Consider the following 18,027-nt stretch of genomic DNA (forward strand, 5'->3'; position numbering starts at 1 on the left):
AGCAGGAGAGCCGAGCCCTGCTTCTCAAGGCCCGGCCCCCAGAGCAGCGGCCGCAGCCACATCCCTCCCTTGTTCTGTTACTGAAACGCCCCCTGGACAGATCCCCAGGAGTGGACAGGTGTCAGTCAATCTCCGTGTGGCTGGAGCAGGAATTAGAAGCTGGGCCACCTCTTCTACAGTGGACATGTCCCCAAATGCAGGGCACAGCCTGGTATGAAGTTTCCCAAAATGCTCTTAAAAGCCTCCAGTGGATGAAGCAGCTTTTGGCGTTTAGGGGTCCCAGCATCGCCTCCACCAAAGGCAGACTCAGCCAGGCTGACAGCGGCCTGGGGGCCTTGCAGGCGAAAGAGGGAGCCAGGGAGGCCGGGGCCCGAAGCAGCTCCTGCCTTCATTCGGAGCCCAGAGCCTGCTGCCTTCTCCACAACAAGAACATCCCTCCCATTCCTCATTGTTAGACACCAAGGCCCTGGGTCCAACCCCCAAAGAGAGTTAAGCCAGCTCCACTGCTGGCTCCCTATACCCTTTGCCACCACTCTTTCCAATGCTGTATTAACCGGGTAAAGTGGGGGCAGAGAGCAGGGCTCACGATCCTCTTTAAACACCTGCACAGACAGCATGGACAATCCCCAGCCCCTCCATAAATAAGACTGTTAATTCTGAAAAATAAAAGAGAGAAGGTTCATCTCAGAACAAGCTGGCACTGCACCAAAAAGCAGGAGCATCGCCAGCCTCGGTATCTTGAGCTTCCTGCCGCCACCCTCCTTGGAGGGAGAGGGCCATGCCTCGTCTGCCCAAGGACGGCGTCCACCTCTGTCCCGCCACGCCCGCCCGGGGCTGCCGTCACCTCCTTCAGGTCCTGCACCACAGCTGCCAGCCGCTCGTTCTCTGCCTGCACGTTGGTGACCACAGCCCGGCTCTGCTTCAGCTCGTTCTGCATCTCCAGGATCTTGCCTAGGTAGTAGGCTTCCTTCGACGCCGACTCCTGCAGGAGCGTCTCCTCCCGCGTCTCTCCATCCTCGGCGACCTTGCGGTGAATGGAGAAGGACTGCCCAAAGGCCTGCAGAGCATTTGAAAAGAAAAAGAAGTGTGAGCCACGGGAGTCTCCCGTGCCATCCCGCAGACCTGGGGGCGCCTGGGCTGGTGTGTAAGAAAAGCTGGTCTGTGGCATCTGCAGCGGCCAGATGGGTATACATTTTAAGAGTCCAGCCCCTCCTGTGGCTACTTGGAATCATTTGACCTCTATTAATAAGGAGAAAGGAATACCTTTTTATAAGCCTCATAAAACACCTTGCTAAAAACCAAACATAAAGCGTGAAAGGAAAGGTAGGGGGCATGACTGTTTGCTTTCGTCACCACTTAGGACAAACCCAGTTCGGGAACAGATGGTACAGAGCTACCGAGCCCATCACAGCCCACATCTCCCTTTTAATTTTAGACCAATGATACTTTTCAAGGATGAAAACGACAGTCATGTTCGCTTCCCGGTACGCCAGCAGGAAAGATGCACCGGAGAGGAGAACAGCAGTGCCCTTAGGTGGGAAAATCACCTCGCAGCCTTCAAGCTGCCCGGGCCTACCGAGGGGCAGGGCATGCAGTCGCTGGACAGGAAGGCCTCACGGGCCTCCTCATTTGTGCAAAAAGAAACACAGGTGGGTAAGCCAGAAACTGATGAAATGGGTCAGCCACAGGGGTGAGTGGAAAGGGGTGGACAGAATGGGGCTGGTAGGTAACAAGGGGGAGGGGAAACATCCGACACGGATCTGCCCAGAATCAAAGTTGGGGCTCTGGCAGCCCCACATAAACAGACATAATCAGCCTCTGTGTGTCAGGGGAATCCACACGAACAGCCACAAACGGGCCTCCCTGTGTTACAAAGGAGCCACCCAGCCTCACAGACAGGGGTGGAAGAGAAAAGAACTAACCAGAGCAGCTTTGGAATGCAGTGTAAGGTCACGGACAAAAAGTAGCACGCCCAAATCCTGCCCTCCAGTGAGGAAATCTTTTTCCACTTCACCCCATAGCATCACCACCGAGACTTCTTTACAGAGGCGCTCGGGCTGAGTAGGTAAGGAAGCCAGGCTTCCTTATGTCGCTGATGACAGAAACCAGGCTTCTGGCTAGTGGAGAGATGAGTCACCAGTTAGGAAGGAAGGTCTGGGGGGAAACTAGTGGAGCTGGGCTGTGGTCAGGATGAAGTTGTAACAGACAAATGAAGTTGTAACAGACAAATACAGGTGGGCATACAGATGGACAGATGAGTGGGATGTGGGGAGGGAAGAGCTGAGAGTTCAGAGGCAAGTGCAAACTTAGCACACACATTTTGTTTTCAATTATCAACCATCAATCAAAAGAACAAAAGGCTTTTTTTTTTGAGAAATGATCATGCTTTATATTTCACGTAAATGAAGTCATCACGTATTTGTATTTCTCCTTCTAACTTATCTCACTAGCACCCCAGTTCTTCTACACATCAATCAATCAATCTTAAAAAAAAAAAGCCAAGAACTTGGTACCTCTGTGGTTTTGAAGAGTAAAAAATTACCCAAAGGGGCCCCGATGGCCACAGCCAGGCTAACTTAGCCATGAGCTCAACAATTGCAGTGATGAATTATAATCCATAGAGTAGAAAGAATAATCATGAGTCCACATTGATACAATAATTGAATAAATGGGAGAAGATACAGCTCTTAGAGAATTGCAACTACTAAATATAGAAGGAATGATAGAAACAAAATGCATCAGCATCTGGAAACTGCCAAGGAACAGTAGCTGCAGGCAAGAATTAACGCAATATAAAATTAATGGCTGAAAAGTCTGTTGAGTACGCTGAGAAACAGAGTAGTCTTTTTTTTTTTTTAAGTCAAAAATGATCATGATAGCGCAAAAGACATTATATAATGATAAAAAGGATAGGAAAATATAACAATTACAAATACATAAGCACCTAACATCAGTTACCAAATACATAAAGCAAACATTGACAAAAATCAAAGGGAAAATGGATATCAACACAATAATGGTAGCAGATGCTATAACCCACATTCACTAATGGAAAGAACAATCAGACAGAAGGTCAATCAGAAAACAAGGGATGAAACACTATATCCCATTTGAACCTCTTAGACAGATACAGAGCATTCCATACAGAAATAACAATTCACATTTTTTAAGCTCACATGAAACATGAAACAGAGTAATCTTAAAGCACCTCCTTCATGGTATTCACTAGCCCAACAGCAAAGTAACCCAACAGTGCAGAGACACAGGCCTTCCCTGCATGGCCACAGCTGGCACAGCCACCAGGAGATGCCCCTCCTAATGTCACACATAGGCCCCCTCTGTGCTTGCCAAAAATGTACAAGCTAACTCTTATCATAAGAAGACATCAGGCAACCCCAAACTAGGGGTCATCTCAAGACTTAAGGTCATGAAAAGAAAAGAGTCCCCCAGCCTGGATGATACCAAGGAGAGAAGACAATGGAACGTGAGGGTGGGACCTCAGGCTGGACCCTGACCCTGAGGACAAGCAGCAAAAGGGAAAACAGGCTTCAGATTGAATAATATTGATAATATTGCATCGACATCAATTTCATCATGGTGCCGTGGTTACATAAATGTCAGCATGCGGGGACGCTGCCGCAAGGGCCCATGGACATCAGCGTGGGGAATTTTTGGCAACATTTTTCTAAGTCTCAAGTTATTTCAAAATAAAAAGTAAAAAAAGAATTAATGGTAATAAATGTAGTCTCTGGCCTAAAGGAGGTGCCAGATCTGGCAAATTACTGGCATGCAGAGCACACATTCTAGTGGCATATGAACAAACCAATCAAGAAGGGTGGGGCCCTGTGTCGAGAAAGGCCTAGAAGAAAAGGAATGAGAGACCAGAGCCTCTGCAGCATGTCTCTGCGTCCGCTCGCCCACCTCACCCCTTAAGGCCCCACTCACCCACTTCACCCCTGAGGCTCTGGAAGCTGCAGCCAGGGTGACCCAAACTGCATGCCATGCTGGAAGTTCTCACGGCCATGGACAGGGGTGTCTACCATGGACAGCTCCAGGAGCATGGGCTGGGTTTGGCCAGGATGGCAGAGCAGGCAGGAGAAAGGAAGTCACACCCTTTCCCAGAGGAGATGCCAGGTTTGTGTCGGGAAGCCAGAGGGAGCATATGCTGTGTGTCTCTTTCAAGACTGTCAGGGGCAGTTCTTTCTTTGATTTATTTATGTTTACAATTAAGTTTATTGAGGTCACATTGGAGTAATATGCTGTACATGTTTTAGGGATATAGGCTCACACCTCTACAAACGTATGATTATCATGACACACCCACCACTAAAGCCCCAATAATCCTCCACTGCACAGTGGCCCCCTCCCCTTAGCATCCCTCTCTCCACCTTCCCCCTCTGGTAGCCTCAGTTCTGCAATTTTCAAGGGTTTATTTTGGTGGTCTGTCTTTTCCCTTGCCTTGATGCTTTATATTGCACGTAAATGAAGTCATCACGTATTTGTATTTCTCCTTCTAACTTATCTCACTAGCACCCCAGTTCTTCTACACATCAATCAATCAATCTTAAAAAAAAATAGCCAAGAACTTAAAATGGCGCAAAGATAGATTCTTCAACAAATGGTGTTGGGAAAACTGGACAGCCACATGCAGAAGAATGAAACCAGACCACTCTCTCACACCTTACACAAAAATTAATTCAAAATGAGTTAAAGTCTTGGACATAAAATCTGAAACCACAAAATACATAGGAAAAAACAGGCAAACACTCCATGGCCTTGGCTTCAGGGATGTCTTTTGGGGAGTTGACTCCATCGACAAGAGAAACCAAAGCAAAAACAAACAAAGCAACTATCAAATTAAAAATTGCCCAGCAAAAGAAACTATCATTAAAACAAAAATACCCCTTACTGAGTGGAAGGATATATTTGCATGCCATACACAAGACAAGAGGCTAATGTCAAAAATCTACAAAGAACTCACATAACTCGACAAGAAAACCAATAGCCTGATTTTAAAAAATGGGCTTCAGCTACTCAGTGGACGGCTTAGCTACACCTGAGTGAGTTTGACCACTTTTTATTTTAAAAACTTAAACAACATCTTCTAGAACGTCCGTGTGAAAGGTAAGACAGCGCCAACGTCCTCGTGGGTAAGAAACAGTATCAGCTGATAGTTGTCACTTGTGTTTCCCTGACTGCTGTTGAAGTTGAGCTTTTTTATTTTTACTGACCATGCACATTTGCCCTTCTGCATAGCTTCAGGTAAAGGCTCCCCCCTCCCTTAATTCACTGCATGCACAGCAAATGTCTGCCCTCATTGTTCACGACTTGGCTCTTCACTAGTCTCAGTGGCTCTGTGATGCGAGGTGTCTGTCGTTTCCTCAACAGCAGCGTCTCTCCCCACACTACTGCTGTGAGGACGGCAGCCCTCTGGCCCCAGTCCTCATCCTCTCCCGGCACTGTGTTTCTAGGGAGTCTTGTCCCGTGACCCGCCCCTCACTTTCTGCCAGCATGTTTTGTGTCTCACTTAAGATCCTGCCCTCCTCCAAGGTCATAAAGCTATTTCATATTTTCTTCCCCAAATTTAAGTCTCGCCTTTCACAGGCAAGTCTGCTAATCCACCTGAAATGTTTTTGTGCGTATGGAATGAAGGACAGATCTAGTTTAATTATTATTATTACGGGAATGATCAACCTCCCTGGCACCATTTAGTGGACTATCCTTCCTTCCCCATTGAGATCGAGAGCCAGGCCATCCCATGATGCTCTCCTGATGACCACAGGGCAATGAGATGTAAGGACTGGGCACCCCGAGAAAGACTGGCACCCTGCATCACACCCTGCATCACCTACACCTTAGTCTAAAATAGTCTGAAGCATCTGGAGAATGGGGGTCTTCATTTAGGAAGAATGAAGCATCCAGTTCTTTTTTGTGGAATGAGCCTTTCCTTTTCTGTGCCCTGAGCTGGAATGATTTCCCTCTAAGGGACCCTCTTCTCCAAGGGCTTGTGGGGCGGACCCTTGGCCTGAGCTGAACGGCTCACATGTTGTCCTTTAAAGGAAATGCCTTGTTTCTGTACCAGCCCTGCACGTAAACAAAACCTACATCTCTCTCCCAACATAGGAGTGAGGCCTCAGCATTCTGTGATTTTACCACACTGTGTACAAAGGGAGCATATGCAGCCATCCCGGTTTTGAAGCTCAGTGACCAAGTAAAGGGTTTTTTCCTTCATGCAGTAATATATGTAATTACTGAAGAAAATGTAGGCAACAACAGCATGCTGAGAAAGGAAAGAGCTGGCCGCTGTACCACCTTGGCTCCCGCATTCCACAATTTAGATGAGTCCGGGGCCTCTGAGGCCTTTGACACTGGGGCCTGGGCCACTGGCTGGGATCTGGTCTCTGGCCCTGCGGAACTTGGCTCCACCCCAAGGACTCCAGTTGCCCTGCCTGGCCCCCTAGGAACTCCCCCCATCAGCCTCCACGGCTCCTGGCTTCTCTTTCTGCTAGCAGAAATGCACGTCATGAGAAATCTCAGGATTGAAACGCTGGACAACCACCGCCTCATCGATCTCACTTCTGAGATCACAGCTCCCTCCGCTGGGTTAGAAGCTGGTCTCCTATTACTACAGGCACCAAGGGACAATATATGTGCCCTGCAAGCATTCTGTTTGGGAAGACAGCTTGCCTAGCAGTTGTCGGTCCAGAGGCAAAAACTCTATGCACACATTTTCTGAGTATTATTATCATCAGAAAGAAATTCTGTTTTTTATCAATTCTGTTTTGTGAAGACATGGGTAAAAAAGGTTTTTCTGGGTCTTGTTCAATAACCGTCTCTTATGAAAACAGAGACACCCCATCCTTCATCATTAACCTGGGTCCCCAAGTGTGAAGATAATATTTTTTTTGTTCCTTTTCCCAACTAAATATCCAACCAACTTCTGGTAAAATAAGTCCCTTTTGCTACTTTCCCTCCATTCCCGTCTTCCCTTTCATCATCTCCCCTTCTAATATGCGCTAAGACTCACGCGCTAAAACCACAGGATGCTGGGGCCTCACTCCTATGTTGGGAGAGAGCTGTAAGTTTTGTTTACTTGCAGGGCTGGTACTGAAACAAAGCGTTTCCTTTAAAGGACAACATGTGAGCCATTCAGCTCAGGCCAAGGGGCCTCCCCACAAGCCCCTACAGAAGAGGGTCCCTTAGAGGGAAATCATTCCAGCTCAGGGCACAGAAAAGGAACTGGAGAATGGGGATCTTCATTCGGGAAGAAGGGTATTCACACTATTCCAGAGAAGAATAAATGCAGTGGGCTTTGGGGAAAACCCAAAAAAGAAAGCAATGAGGGAAGATTCTGAGCTGGCAATCACCAGCAGGAGGCGGCCCTGAAGTGGCCTGGATTCTGTTAAAACACAGCTGTGCTGGATGCAAGAGCCCAGCCCAAGGGCCTCTCCCTATTGACCAAGTAAGAAAAGAAGGTTTCTGCGACATGTTCCTCCTTGTTCTGCAGGTGGGTGCTCAGCATCCTCACTGGCTCTCAGCATGAGTGAACTGTGTATTTTGAGGGTGTTTTCTTGTCCCTAAGTGAGGTAACACAATCTTTCACTTGCATCTTTAAAAATCACCTCTGCCTTGAAAACACCATTTATATTAACAAGTAACATCACTTCCCCATTCTGCACATAAGGGGCAGCGGCCTGTCAAAGCCAACAGGGGGACGTGGCCAGGCCCGGATTCAAGCCCAGGGGTCTGAACCTGAAGCGTGGAATCTTCCACAGTGGATAGCAGAACTGCTTTGAGAAACCAGAACAAGCAACCTAGTGAGAAGCACTAACTAGGGAATATAAGACTTGGGCTCTGAACTTACAGGAAACTTGAAAATACAAAGGCAGTTTAAGCCCAGTAAGATTCGAACATTTTTTTTTTAAACTTAAATTTTTTTTTAAAGATGTATTTATTTATTTATGCATACAAGGACTGGGGTACAGGCCAGAGGTGTGGGGGGTGAGAGGATTCACCAGAGACAGAGTGGGGAGCAGAAAAGGCAGATTAACTGAAATCCACTGCTGAGGGGAACAGCAGGCAAGACAGGAGAGGTCTGCTCTGCCATGTGGGACAGCTCCCTGACTGGGGAGCAACTCAGCCTGTAGCAGTGACAGCGCTGAGACTAACCCCTAGGCCACCAGGGAGGCCGAACTTTATATTCTAAACTGGAGCAAAACCACTATCGAGCTGCCTCCACCCTTGTCTGTGACTGTGGGGGGACTGAGCTGCCCACAGAACATCCTCCTCCCTCTTCCCTGGAAGGCTGTTGGTGTTATTGGGGTAGCAGTGTGCCCAGCTGAGAGAATAGTTCTCCTAACTCCTTGGCTTCTAAGGGAGCTCCAGGGAATATAGGCAGAGATTAAGTAGCTGGAAGCCAGGGTAATGCAGTTGAATAGGCTAGTTCTGTTGAGAGATAATGTACCTTTCCTCGGTCATTTTCTTCCAGCGTGGAGGGTGACAGGATGGCTGGAGCATGAGGTGCATCTGGTGACCATGAGGAAACACGGGCCTGAGTAAAAAGCCCCTAAGGTGACCCCGTGAGTCTACGGACAAGGCATTTCCTCACAGGATTCGCAAGGAAATAAAAACTTGAAAATACTTTCATTCAAACTGAGTTCAAGGAAGAGAGAGACGCATAGGTGGTGAAGGCATTTAGTGAGAAATGACAAGAAAACTAACTTCGATTTAGGTTATTTTGGAATTCAGGGTGTGGGACAAGCTGAAAAGACCTTGCAGTTGGCTCCATGAGAACGCAGTGAACAAAGCACCCCTAAGCCACAGCCAGAGACTCCCACTTACGTTTATGTTTGCACAGATCTGCTTCTTATCAGACTAATAAGGTAACTTCAATACTGTAGCAGGGAACCCCTGGGGTATGCACCTTCAAACGGCACAGACCTGTGATCTTGACTATATTTGTTACAGAAAATGGAATTTCCTGGACTGTGTATTCAAGACAAAGGCTTATTTATGTGCAGGTGTGGGCTCTGACACAGAAAGTTGCCTTTGCTCATCACCTTGTCAGAACTGAGCCACACCTATGACATTATGAACTTTGTTATACGTTGCTCTGCTGAGGTACAAGCTAGGCAGAGTCTCATGCCTGCTGGCCAGGAGCAATGTCTACACTCACAGGCTAAGATATGTTCTCCCAATGAGAGTGTGAAATGAAACGGCTTGCAGAGTGGCTTGCAAGGGACCGTGCTCCCCCCCACTCGCAGCAAACTGCCTGCCAGGAGAATGCTGTGTTGTTTTAACAGAGCTGTTTGCCCAGAGGAGCAAGCTGTTTGTCCTGATAAATTGATTTGCAAGAATTTCCTAAAGCAAACAGTACAGTTATTTATTCATTTATTGTCTAATCTTCATGGGCAAGAATGTCCTGGAGCCAAGAGTTAAGTCTTGTTGACGAGAGTGGATTTAGTTCTAATACCTCCCAACCTGTGAATAGTGAATGGTTAAGAGGAAAAAACCTGAACCATCTAGAGGAAGAGTGCACCACAGAATTTTGGAGGCTGGCGAGTAATATAAGCTCATAAATCCATGGTAGGAGGAGTTGATCCCAGAGACTTAAAGGCCCTGTGCAAGTCCACGTAATCCCTAATAGTGGGAGAGAGGATCTCATACACCAGGCCTTTTGCTCCAAATGCAATATTCTTTCCATTCCATGACTCAGCTTGCCCTGAATGTCCTTAAAACATGAGAACCAACACAATCCCTCAGAACACAGTGACGGCTCCCAGGGTCTCAAACATCTCCCCGCAGAACACAAAGCAAAGGCAAAACTACAGCTCCCACCCGTCACACTTCACAGGAAAGAGACTGACGTGAATGTGAGTCTTGTTTGTTGTCCATCTACTTGGTGAGACTCACCCAGATTTCGGTCAGTGTGTCCACAGTACTCTATCTGGAAGCCATTTCCAGCCCCCTCACATCCACCTGAACCCCTGAGGCTCTCAGACCAGCACCCCAAGGTCACAGCAGGCTGTGAAGGACTATGTGAAGACGTGCCTCCTCTCGGCTGCTCATTCTGGTAACTCAGTCATCCACATGACACGTTCCTGAGACAACACACTGGCTTTGTGTTTGCTGACGAGGCAGTAGACACACTTAGGACGTGTCACCTCACTGCAAGCTTCCCACAGCTGTAGTCCAAGATGGCAGCCACCGGCCACAGGGCCAGCTTAACTTAAATCAAGTGAATAAAATTAAAATTTTAAATCCATTCTTCTGTCACAAAGTTCTACAGTAGAATTCTATGTGCACTTCCAGAAATTTGCGGGTCTGCTGTATTGGGGGGGGCCTGTTGTATTCATGGGCATGATGTATTTGGGCAGCCTAATATATTTGGGGGTGTGATGTGTTTGGGGGGGTCTTCTTTATTTGGGGATCTGCTATATTCACGGGTGTGATGTATTCCGGGGTATGATGTATTGGGAGGTATGATGTACTTGAGGTCTGCTGTATTTAGGGTTATGGTTATTTGAGGGGTCTGCTGTATTCATGGGTGTGATATATTTGGGGTCTGTTGTATTCACGAGTATGATGCATTTGGGGGGCCTGATATATTTGGAGTTATGTGCATGGGGGGCTCTTCTGTATTTGGGAATCTGCTATATTCACGGGTATGATGTATTCTAGGGTATGAGGGAGGTATGATATACTTGGAGGGTCCCTGTATTGGGGATATGGTGTATTTGGGGGGCCTGATATATTTGGAGTTTTGATGTGTAGGATAACTCTTCTGTATTTGGGGATCTGCTATGTTCATGAGTATGATGTATTCTGGGGTATAATGTATTGGGAGGTATGAGGTACTTGGAGGATCTGCAGTATTTGGGGGTATGGTATATATAGGGATTCTGCTGCATTCACAGGTATGATGTATTTGGGAGTCTGTTGTATTCATGGGTACGATGTATTTGGGGATGTGATGTATTTGAGGGTCTGTTGTATTCATGTGCGTGATGTACTGGGGGGTGAGCTGTATTCATGGGTATGACATATTTGGGGGTATGGTGTATTTGGGGGTGTCGACTGTATTTGGCCACTTTACGTCACTATGTTCGTGGCACTAGTGTGTGCACACCTTTAAACAGACCATAAAACAAGGGTTCGAGGTCAGGATGGGGTGACCCAGAAGCAAGGAGCCACATGTCATGTCCTAACACCAGACCTGTGAGCCGAGACCTGGGGAGACAGGCTCTTCTGAATCCACCATCCAGGGTCATACCAAGGTGGAGGGAGGAGGAGAGGTTTTGCCAGATGTTCAAGAGCTTGGTCTCAAAGAGCCATGCATCCCTGCTCCCCAACATCCAATGCCCACAGAAGTCTCTGGGCTCCCAGAAATGCAAAGGGGTTGAGGAAGGCTCCCCGTGAACCTGGAAAGGAAAGGACAATGCATGGGGAGCCAAGAGCTGCCTCTGCTGCAGATGTCACCATCACCCCTCATCACAGACGGTGTGTCTACAGCACAGCTGGGACCGTCGCCGCCGGAGCTGGCACTGTCAGACCCAGTGTGCCTCGACCCTCCCCAGGAGGATCGTGGGTCCCCACCACAGGACCATGGTCCCTACGCACAACTACACGTGGCTTTAAACCCCTGGTCTCTCCCATTAGAGCAGCAATGCCTCCGAGGGGGCTGTTTCTTCCGCCTGAGTCTCCAAAGGCCCATGACAGGCAAGAGTCTTCATTACCTGCCGGCAGTACACAGCCCAGAAAGAGGCTGTGCTGCTGCCCCCGGGAGGGGCACCCAGCCTGGGCTGACTAACAAGGTGTAACGACCAGGGCAGGAGACCAGCCCTTCAAAGCTACACAGGCCAGGAAGGGGAGGTGCTGAATTCATGATTAGTAACAAAACATTCCTGGGAGTGACAGAGGCAAGGCCTGACCTTTGCCTTGGATTTCTTTACTTAGAAAACCACCACCTAGGGCCCTGGGCGGGCCCCACCTGTCTCCCATGGAGAGGGAGGGCAGTGGAAGGAGGGAGCCCTTGGGGTGGTCCCACCCTGCATCCTCTGAGACCACTGACCTGGTCACAGGAAAGGGCACTGTCCTGATTACTGACTTACAATTTAACTTCCAAATTCAACAACTCATATTAAAATCCACTGTGTTGTTTCTGCAGAAAGGCCGCTAAAGGGACCATTCTGACATATGCTTGTAGCTTTTCTATGACCCACAACACATTTCACTAATTGAAGCAAACCTGTGTGTGATAAACTTTGCACATAACAATGAAAATCAAGAAATCAACAGTGGAAAGTTTGCTACATATTTCCAAAGTTTCAGGCCAAAGCAGCCAGATGGCCAGAGGAACCCTGTCATCTCTGACTGCCTCGCTGACTGCCTCTGACAGTCCCTTTGCTGTCGTCACCCAGATGAAGAACGAACTTTCATGCCACGTGCTAGGCAGCCCACTCCTGACAGCACCAGGCCACAAAGCAGCAAGAAACCAAACCAACAGGGGCCTCCCTGCTAGCCTAGGAGTACAGTCTCAGTGCTGTCACCTCTATGACCTGAGTTCGATCCCAGCCAGGAAGCTGATCCACGTGGAACAGCAGACCTCTCCTGCCTCGCCTGCTGCTGCCCTCAGCAGCATATTTCAGTAGATCCGCCTGTTCTGCTCCCCACTCTGTCTCTGGTGAATCCTCTCATGCCCCGCACCTCTGGCCTACACCCCAGTTCTTGTATGCATAAATAAAATTAAATTTTAAAAAAGAAAAACCAAACCAAGAGGTGTGCTATCCCCTGCATGAGCGACTCACATGTCAGTCATCTCAGGTGCCAGGCTTCCTCCAAGTCCTGGCTATGAGCACAGAGGTGACTGTCTTAAAACTAACAGTAAAATGCCCTAGGCCTGAAGAAACACAAAGAAGTAAGAAAACTAACTGATTTCCCAACACTTAGCACAAACGAAACCCGGTGGCTGTGCTTGCCAAACTTCAAGGCACACCATCGCGACCTGTAGCGCTCCTACCTCCCCAGCTCTTCTCAAAACGACTTTCCAAATTGTTTCACGAACAGAAAGCTCCCCACATCGGAAAATATTTCTTATGTACAATGCCAGGCCGGGGTGGGGGTCAAAAGAACCTTTTTTTGGGAAATAAATCATCTCAGAATAGAAATTTATATATAAGAAAAAACTAGACACACACCCTGCCACAAAGAACGTAACCCTCTAAGCCACAGGAAATGAGCCTTTTCTCTTTACCAAAGGGTCAAAAGGAGGCACTTAGCACCCACCTCTCTGAACTTTTGTATCAATATTCTTTACATTCTCCTGTCTTTGGAATGGAGGCAATTTAGTGGGTGTGACAAGCAGACACTGGCAGTTTTTCCTTTGTAGAAGCTGGTTGATAGCAGCAGCCACCCTGGGCGTCGTAAAGAGAATGAGCCTTACAGCCATGCCAGACAATCGGCCAGACACCAGCTCTGTACTGCAGCCAGGTCTGGGGGCCCTGCAGCCCCGCCATGTGCCGTACAGGGACTCCCAGGTTGGCCTCGGTGGAATGAATGAGGCACACATCCACATAAAGGCAGGGTGGATTACCTGAGGCTTACATGGGTCGGCTTCTCTCTGCTAGAATTATAAAAAGTCAATTCCAATTATAAATTCTAAGAAAATTAAACTACATTCCAAAAGGCAGTATGGACGAAATGATATTCTCGGATAAACCAATCACTTCACTAAATTTGAAATTGTGCTTAAAAATAATCCTTCATAGAGCACATAAGATAACCAGCTGTCTTGTTGCATTTATATGCATAAAGTGAATCACACCTTATAGTGAACGTTAACGATTTCAAATGTTAATTAGAAAAAAATCATCTAAAAATAATCGTTTTCATTTCATACCCAGGATTACTATACACCAAGGCCTTCAGTATGACAAATTAGTGAAAAGTGGAATTTTTAATAAACACCTCCTTAATTTTATGCATCTTTCTAAATGCCAAGATATCCTCCAAATTCATTGCTGATTCCACTGTAAAAAGTAATATTCCAACTTCTGGGGAGAGACAGATTGAAAACATGAATTTTTAATCATTCCTGAAACTCTTATAAAGGCACAATAAAATAAATCAGACACACAGATACACAGACACACACATACGAGAATTAATTGGACACCAAGGAAGGAACTAACTGATCAAGCTGGGCAACTGGTGGATGAGCGTGACCACCGCCCTTCAGTAATGACACAACAGATGGGCCCTGATTTACAATGGTTTGACTGAACAATGTTTTTACTTTTTTTTTAACAATGTTTTTACTTTCTAATGGAGTGAAAACATCCACTTTTTAATGGCCCTCCCTGGGGCTGCTGACATGGTGAGGACATTCTCTCCTGATCCAGGCCCAGAGTTGGGGTCTGGACACACAGCAGGGAGACCCACCTGGGCTTCCAGAACGTATCCCCCACACCAGTCACCGGAGATAAGTGCCCTGAGGATTAAGTGACATAACAGGTCTTACCAATAGTGTATCCCATCAATACTGGGTTTTATTTTATTATTTTTTTAAGATTTATTTATTTATGCATACAAGAACTGGGGTACAGGCCAGAGATGTAAGGGGTGAGAGGATTCACCAGAGACAGAGTGGGGAGCAGAACAGGCAGATTGACCGAAGTACACTGTTGAGGGGAGCAGTGGGTGAGTCAGGAGAGGTCTGCTGTGCCATGTGGTTGCTCCCTGGCCAGCGGGGGATCAAACTTGTGCTGTAGAGGATGCAGACAGCTTCATAGGTTGCGTCTTAACCCCCTGAGCCATCAGGGAGGCCCGATGCTGGGTTTTAATATTAATAAACGGCCTGCAGGGGATGATCCTTTTGGAAGGAGACACGACGTTTTGAATTAGCAAGTCAGAACTAGGAGAGCAGAAGGCAAGAAGGAAATTGTCACCTGCTGAGACCAGAGCTGTGAGCTACTAAAGGAAAAGGCCATTTCTGTACATCTTGGGCTCTCCTGGGGCAGGATGGACTTCAGCAGGACCAGGGCAACAGCGCTCAGGCAATCCTTTGCAGAACATAGTGAAGACCAAGGGCAGGGAGGGTGCGGGGGTGGGGGTTGTCTCTGGAAGTCAGGAAATGGTAAAGAACAAGCAGCATGAACACAGGGGACATGATGAGGTCTCCCTGACACCTGGCAGAATGTGGCCTAGTCAGCTGCAAGGTGTCCGAGTCCCTGCTTGTTGGGAGACTAAATGCAGCTGAGACTCTTGCAGAAGACACCAGAGAGGACATCGTGTGTGAGGCCGGTGGCAAAGCAGAGCAGGAAGATACATCCTGGAGGTGTCTCTGAGGTCCAGGCGGAACCTTCAGGACCCTCTGAACAGAGCTCAGTGGCACGAGGACCCATCTGATCTCACTTGCTGCAGGCTTGTAAGCAGAGAGAAGGTCTCCGGGAGATAGTCAAGTATGGCTCAGGCTCTGGAACACAGGGTTTGTTCCTTGGCCAAGTCCAAAGGGACATCTGTACTTCTCATTCTCTTTCATCCCACTGCAAAGATCCCAGTTACTTTACCTTAACACACAATCTTTTAAGTCGGTGACACAGCTGTGAAAACACCATGCTTATTTCCATAGTTTTGGTAAAATTTGCACATTTCGAGTCAAGAAAGTAGAAACCGAGATTCCTTTATTGCTCGATCAATTGGTGGGGTTCAGGACATGTTACCCCAACACACAGCACCTTGGGAGAGTGAACATTTTAAGGGTGCAGGAGTCTGAGGAATGGCAGAAGCCGAGAGGCCCCTGACCATGTCCCCTCTCCTTCCTGCTCCCCCGAAACAGGTCCCATCCCACTGAAGGGGAGGATCAGAGAATCCTCATCTCTCTGATCCTGAGGGACACAGAAGAATTTCAAGACTGCAAGCCGGTGGGCCTCGATGAACTTGCCCCAGGCTACTTCACAAATCTTGTATTTCTCCACCAATGTTCCTCTTCAACAGATTCAGCAGAAACAATCTCATGATTCTGTTTCCGTGGAAAGGCTCCCACACTACAGGAAACTTAAATACATGTACGTGCTCGCCTGTTGTTTTTATCAATTTAATTTTCAAACCCAGCCAGGGAATGTAAGAAGGTCAAGGAAAGCTTTCTCCTCACCTATCCCGCCCATCCTTCCATTACACTTTAAGCAAAGATAGGTAGAAAAACAATCTAACCACCAATGTGCTTTCTCTATTTTAAGACGGGATCGATATTTTTCTGTCAGGTTCGACTTCAGGTAATACGAATTGATAGATACACCCACAGCACAGAGTTTCTGCCTTATGATGTATACTTCATCTTGAAATCAATTTGATAATTTATTTAAAATATAAGTATCTTCTTGGAACTGTTTCTGGGGGGAGGGAATCCGGAACTGTTGTAAATGGGGTTCTCCACAGAATGAGGTGCAGCCGCAGTTTCTACAGGAAATTCCTTTACAGGGTAAAAGGCACCACAGGGTCTCTTCACAGTATGGAGTAACCTCTCTTAAAGAAGAGACCCCTCAGCAGAAGGAGACACTTCAGAGCCAGGAAGGGTAGCCTGTGCTTCTGTTAACACTTACCTGCTCCAGAAGCTGTTTCTACCCAGGTAGTGAAGGGGGCTGTGGCTGTTTTCATTAAGGGACACCATTTTTCCTAAAATGAAGTGAAAAATCTAAGACCAAAGCCTCACTCCTCTCCTCATTGCAAAAATTGTGCGACTCCCCTCCCAGATGCGGGCCTGCAGGGGGCAGCGCAGCCAGCATCAGCACAGAGAACCCCCAATGTATCAATGTGGGGGGCTGCCATGCTCACCTGCTGAGCCGGAGCCACTTCTGTAGAAGCTGGAGACCACTCAGAGCCCACCACTCAGAAGCCACCTGGCCGACTCGCCAACACCGCTAATCCTGGGGTACCAGGTAGGCACCCTGAGTGGAGGTTCCCTCAGGGAGTGAACAAAGCTAATCACAGTCCAGCCAAGTCACACCCCAAATGACGGCCTGTAAGTCCCAGGCTAACTCGCTGACCCAGACAACCGATCAGGTCCTGGGGGCCCTGGTCTTGCACCCCCTTTGCCTTTATAGAAACCTGGTGTGTCCTGGCCAGGAAAGTGGTCAGGCCTATGGTCACAACTCTCTGTGGTCCAGTGAGAACCCTGTGACCAGCATGCTTTGCTTCTCTGAGGGGAGTCCACTCCCTCAAGTGGGCTGCATGCAAATGGCGTCCTTGATATTAAGAATTGGAGTTGTTCTGAGGTTGGCATCCAGAATCCTGAGAAGTGACTTCTGGCCTAGAGCAGCCCATGCTGCTGTTGAATACATGCCGTTACAGCTGTGCCAGGGAAATTGTCATTTAGGTGACACGGTCTGTGAGTGCTCTAGTAATCCATCCTGCTAGAAATCACTCTGCTTGTCTTCCCTCTAAGGTTAAAGAAATCAAACAGTGCTTCCCTGGTGGCCTAGGGGTTAAGTCTCAGTGCTATCACCCCTATGGCCTGAGTTCGATCCCAGGCCAGGGAGCTGACCCACATATGGCACAGCAGACCTCTCCTATCTCACCTGCTGCTCCCCTCAGCAGTGTATTTCAGTCAATTCACTGGCTCTGTTTCCCACTTTGTGGTAGATCGTCTCACCCCTCATACCTCTGGCCTACGCCCCAGTTCTACACACACACACAAAAAAAATCAAACAAACACGAAACATCATCATACAATCGTATTAGCACAAAATAGACAAGGGTAGAGTATACAGACTCTCTTGTGGTCTGAATTTTCATTTGTGGACATTCTCAACTCATGTATATCACTATTTTTAATAGCTTCTTATAGTGTCATTAAGCCAATCAATGATGCTGTTTCCACATTTTTTATCATTATAAGGAGTTTTTGCATGAGCACTATTTTACATAAATATACTCTTCAAATAATTTCCTTTTCAAAAATTATTTTTTCTTTATTCTTGGTACCATTTTTTGTTTGTTTGTTTAAGCTCAACTTCTACTTTTCCTTCATGC

At 47.5% G+C, this 18,027-nt stretch overlaps 1 protein-coding gene across 4 annotated transcripts in view; it reads right to left on the reverse strand.

The window, feature by feature from the left end:
• Positions 1-18,027, reverse strand: part of BICD1 (BICD cargo adaptor 1) — a 143,472-nt gene that overhangs the window by 74,069 nt on the left and 51,376 nt on the right. For all 4 annotated transcript variants that reach the window (XM_054696268.1, XM_054696267.1, XM_054696270.1 and 1 more), the window contains exon 2: positions 845-1,057. In XM_054696268.1, coding sequence (XP_054552243.1) covers positions 845-1,057 — 213 coding nt within the window. The remainder of the gene's footprint in view (positions 1-844; positions 1,058-18,027) is intronic.

The sequence above is a fragment of the Talpa occidentalis genome, unplaced genomic scaffold (assembly GCF_014898055.3).
Source record: "Talpa occidentalis isolate TD23 unplaced genomic scaffold, MPIMG_talOcc4v2.1 talOcc4.16, whole genome shotgun sequence".
NCBI lineage: Eukaryota > Metazoa > Chordata > Mammalia > Eulipotyphla > Talpidae > Talpa > Talpa occidentalis.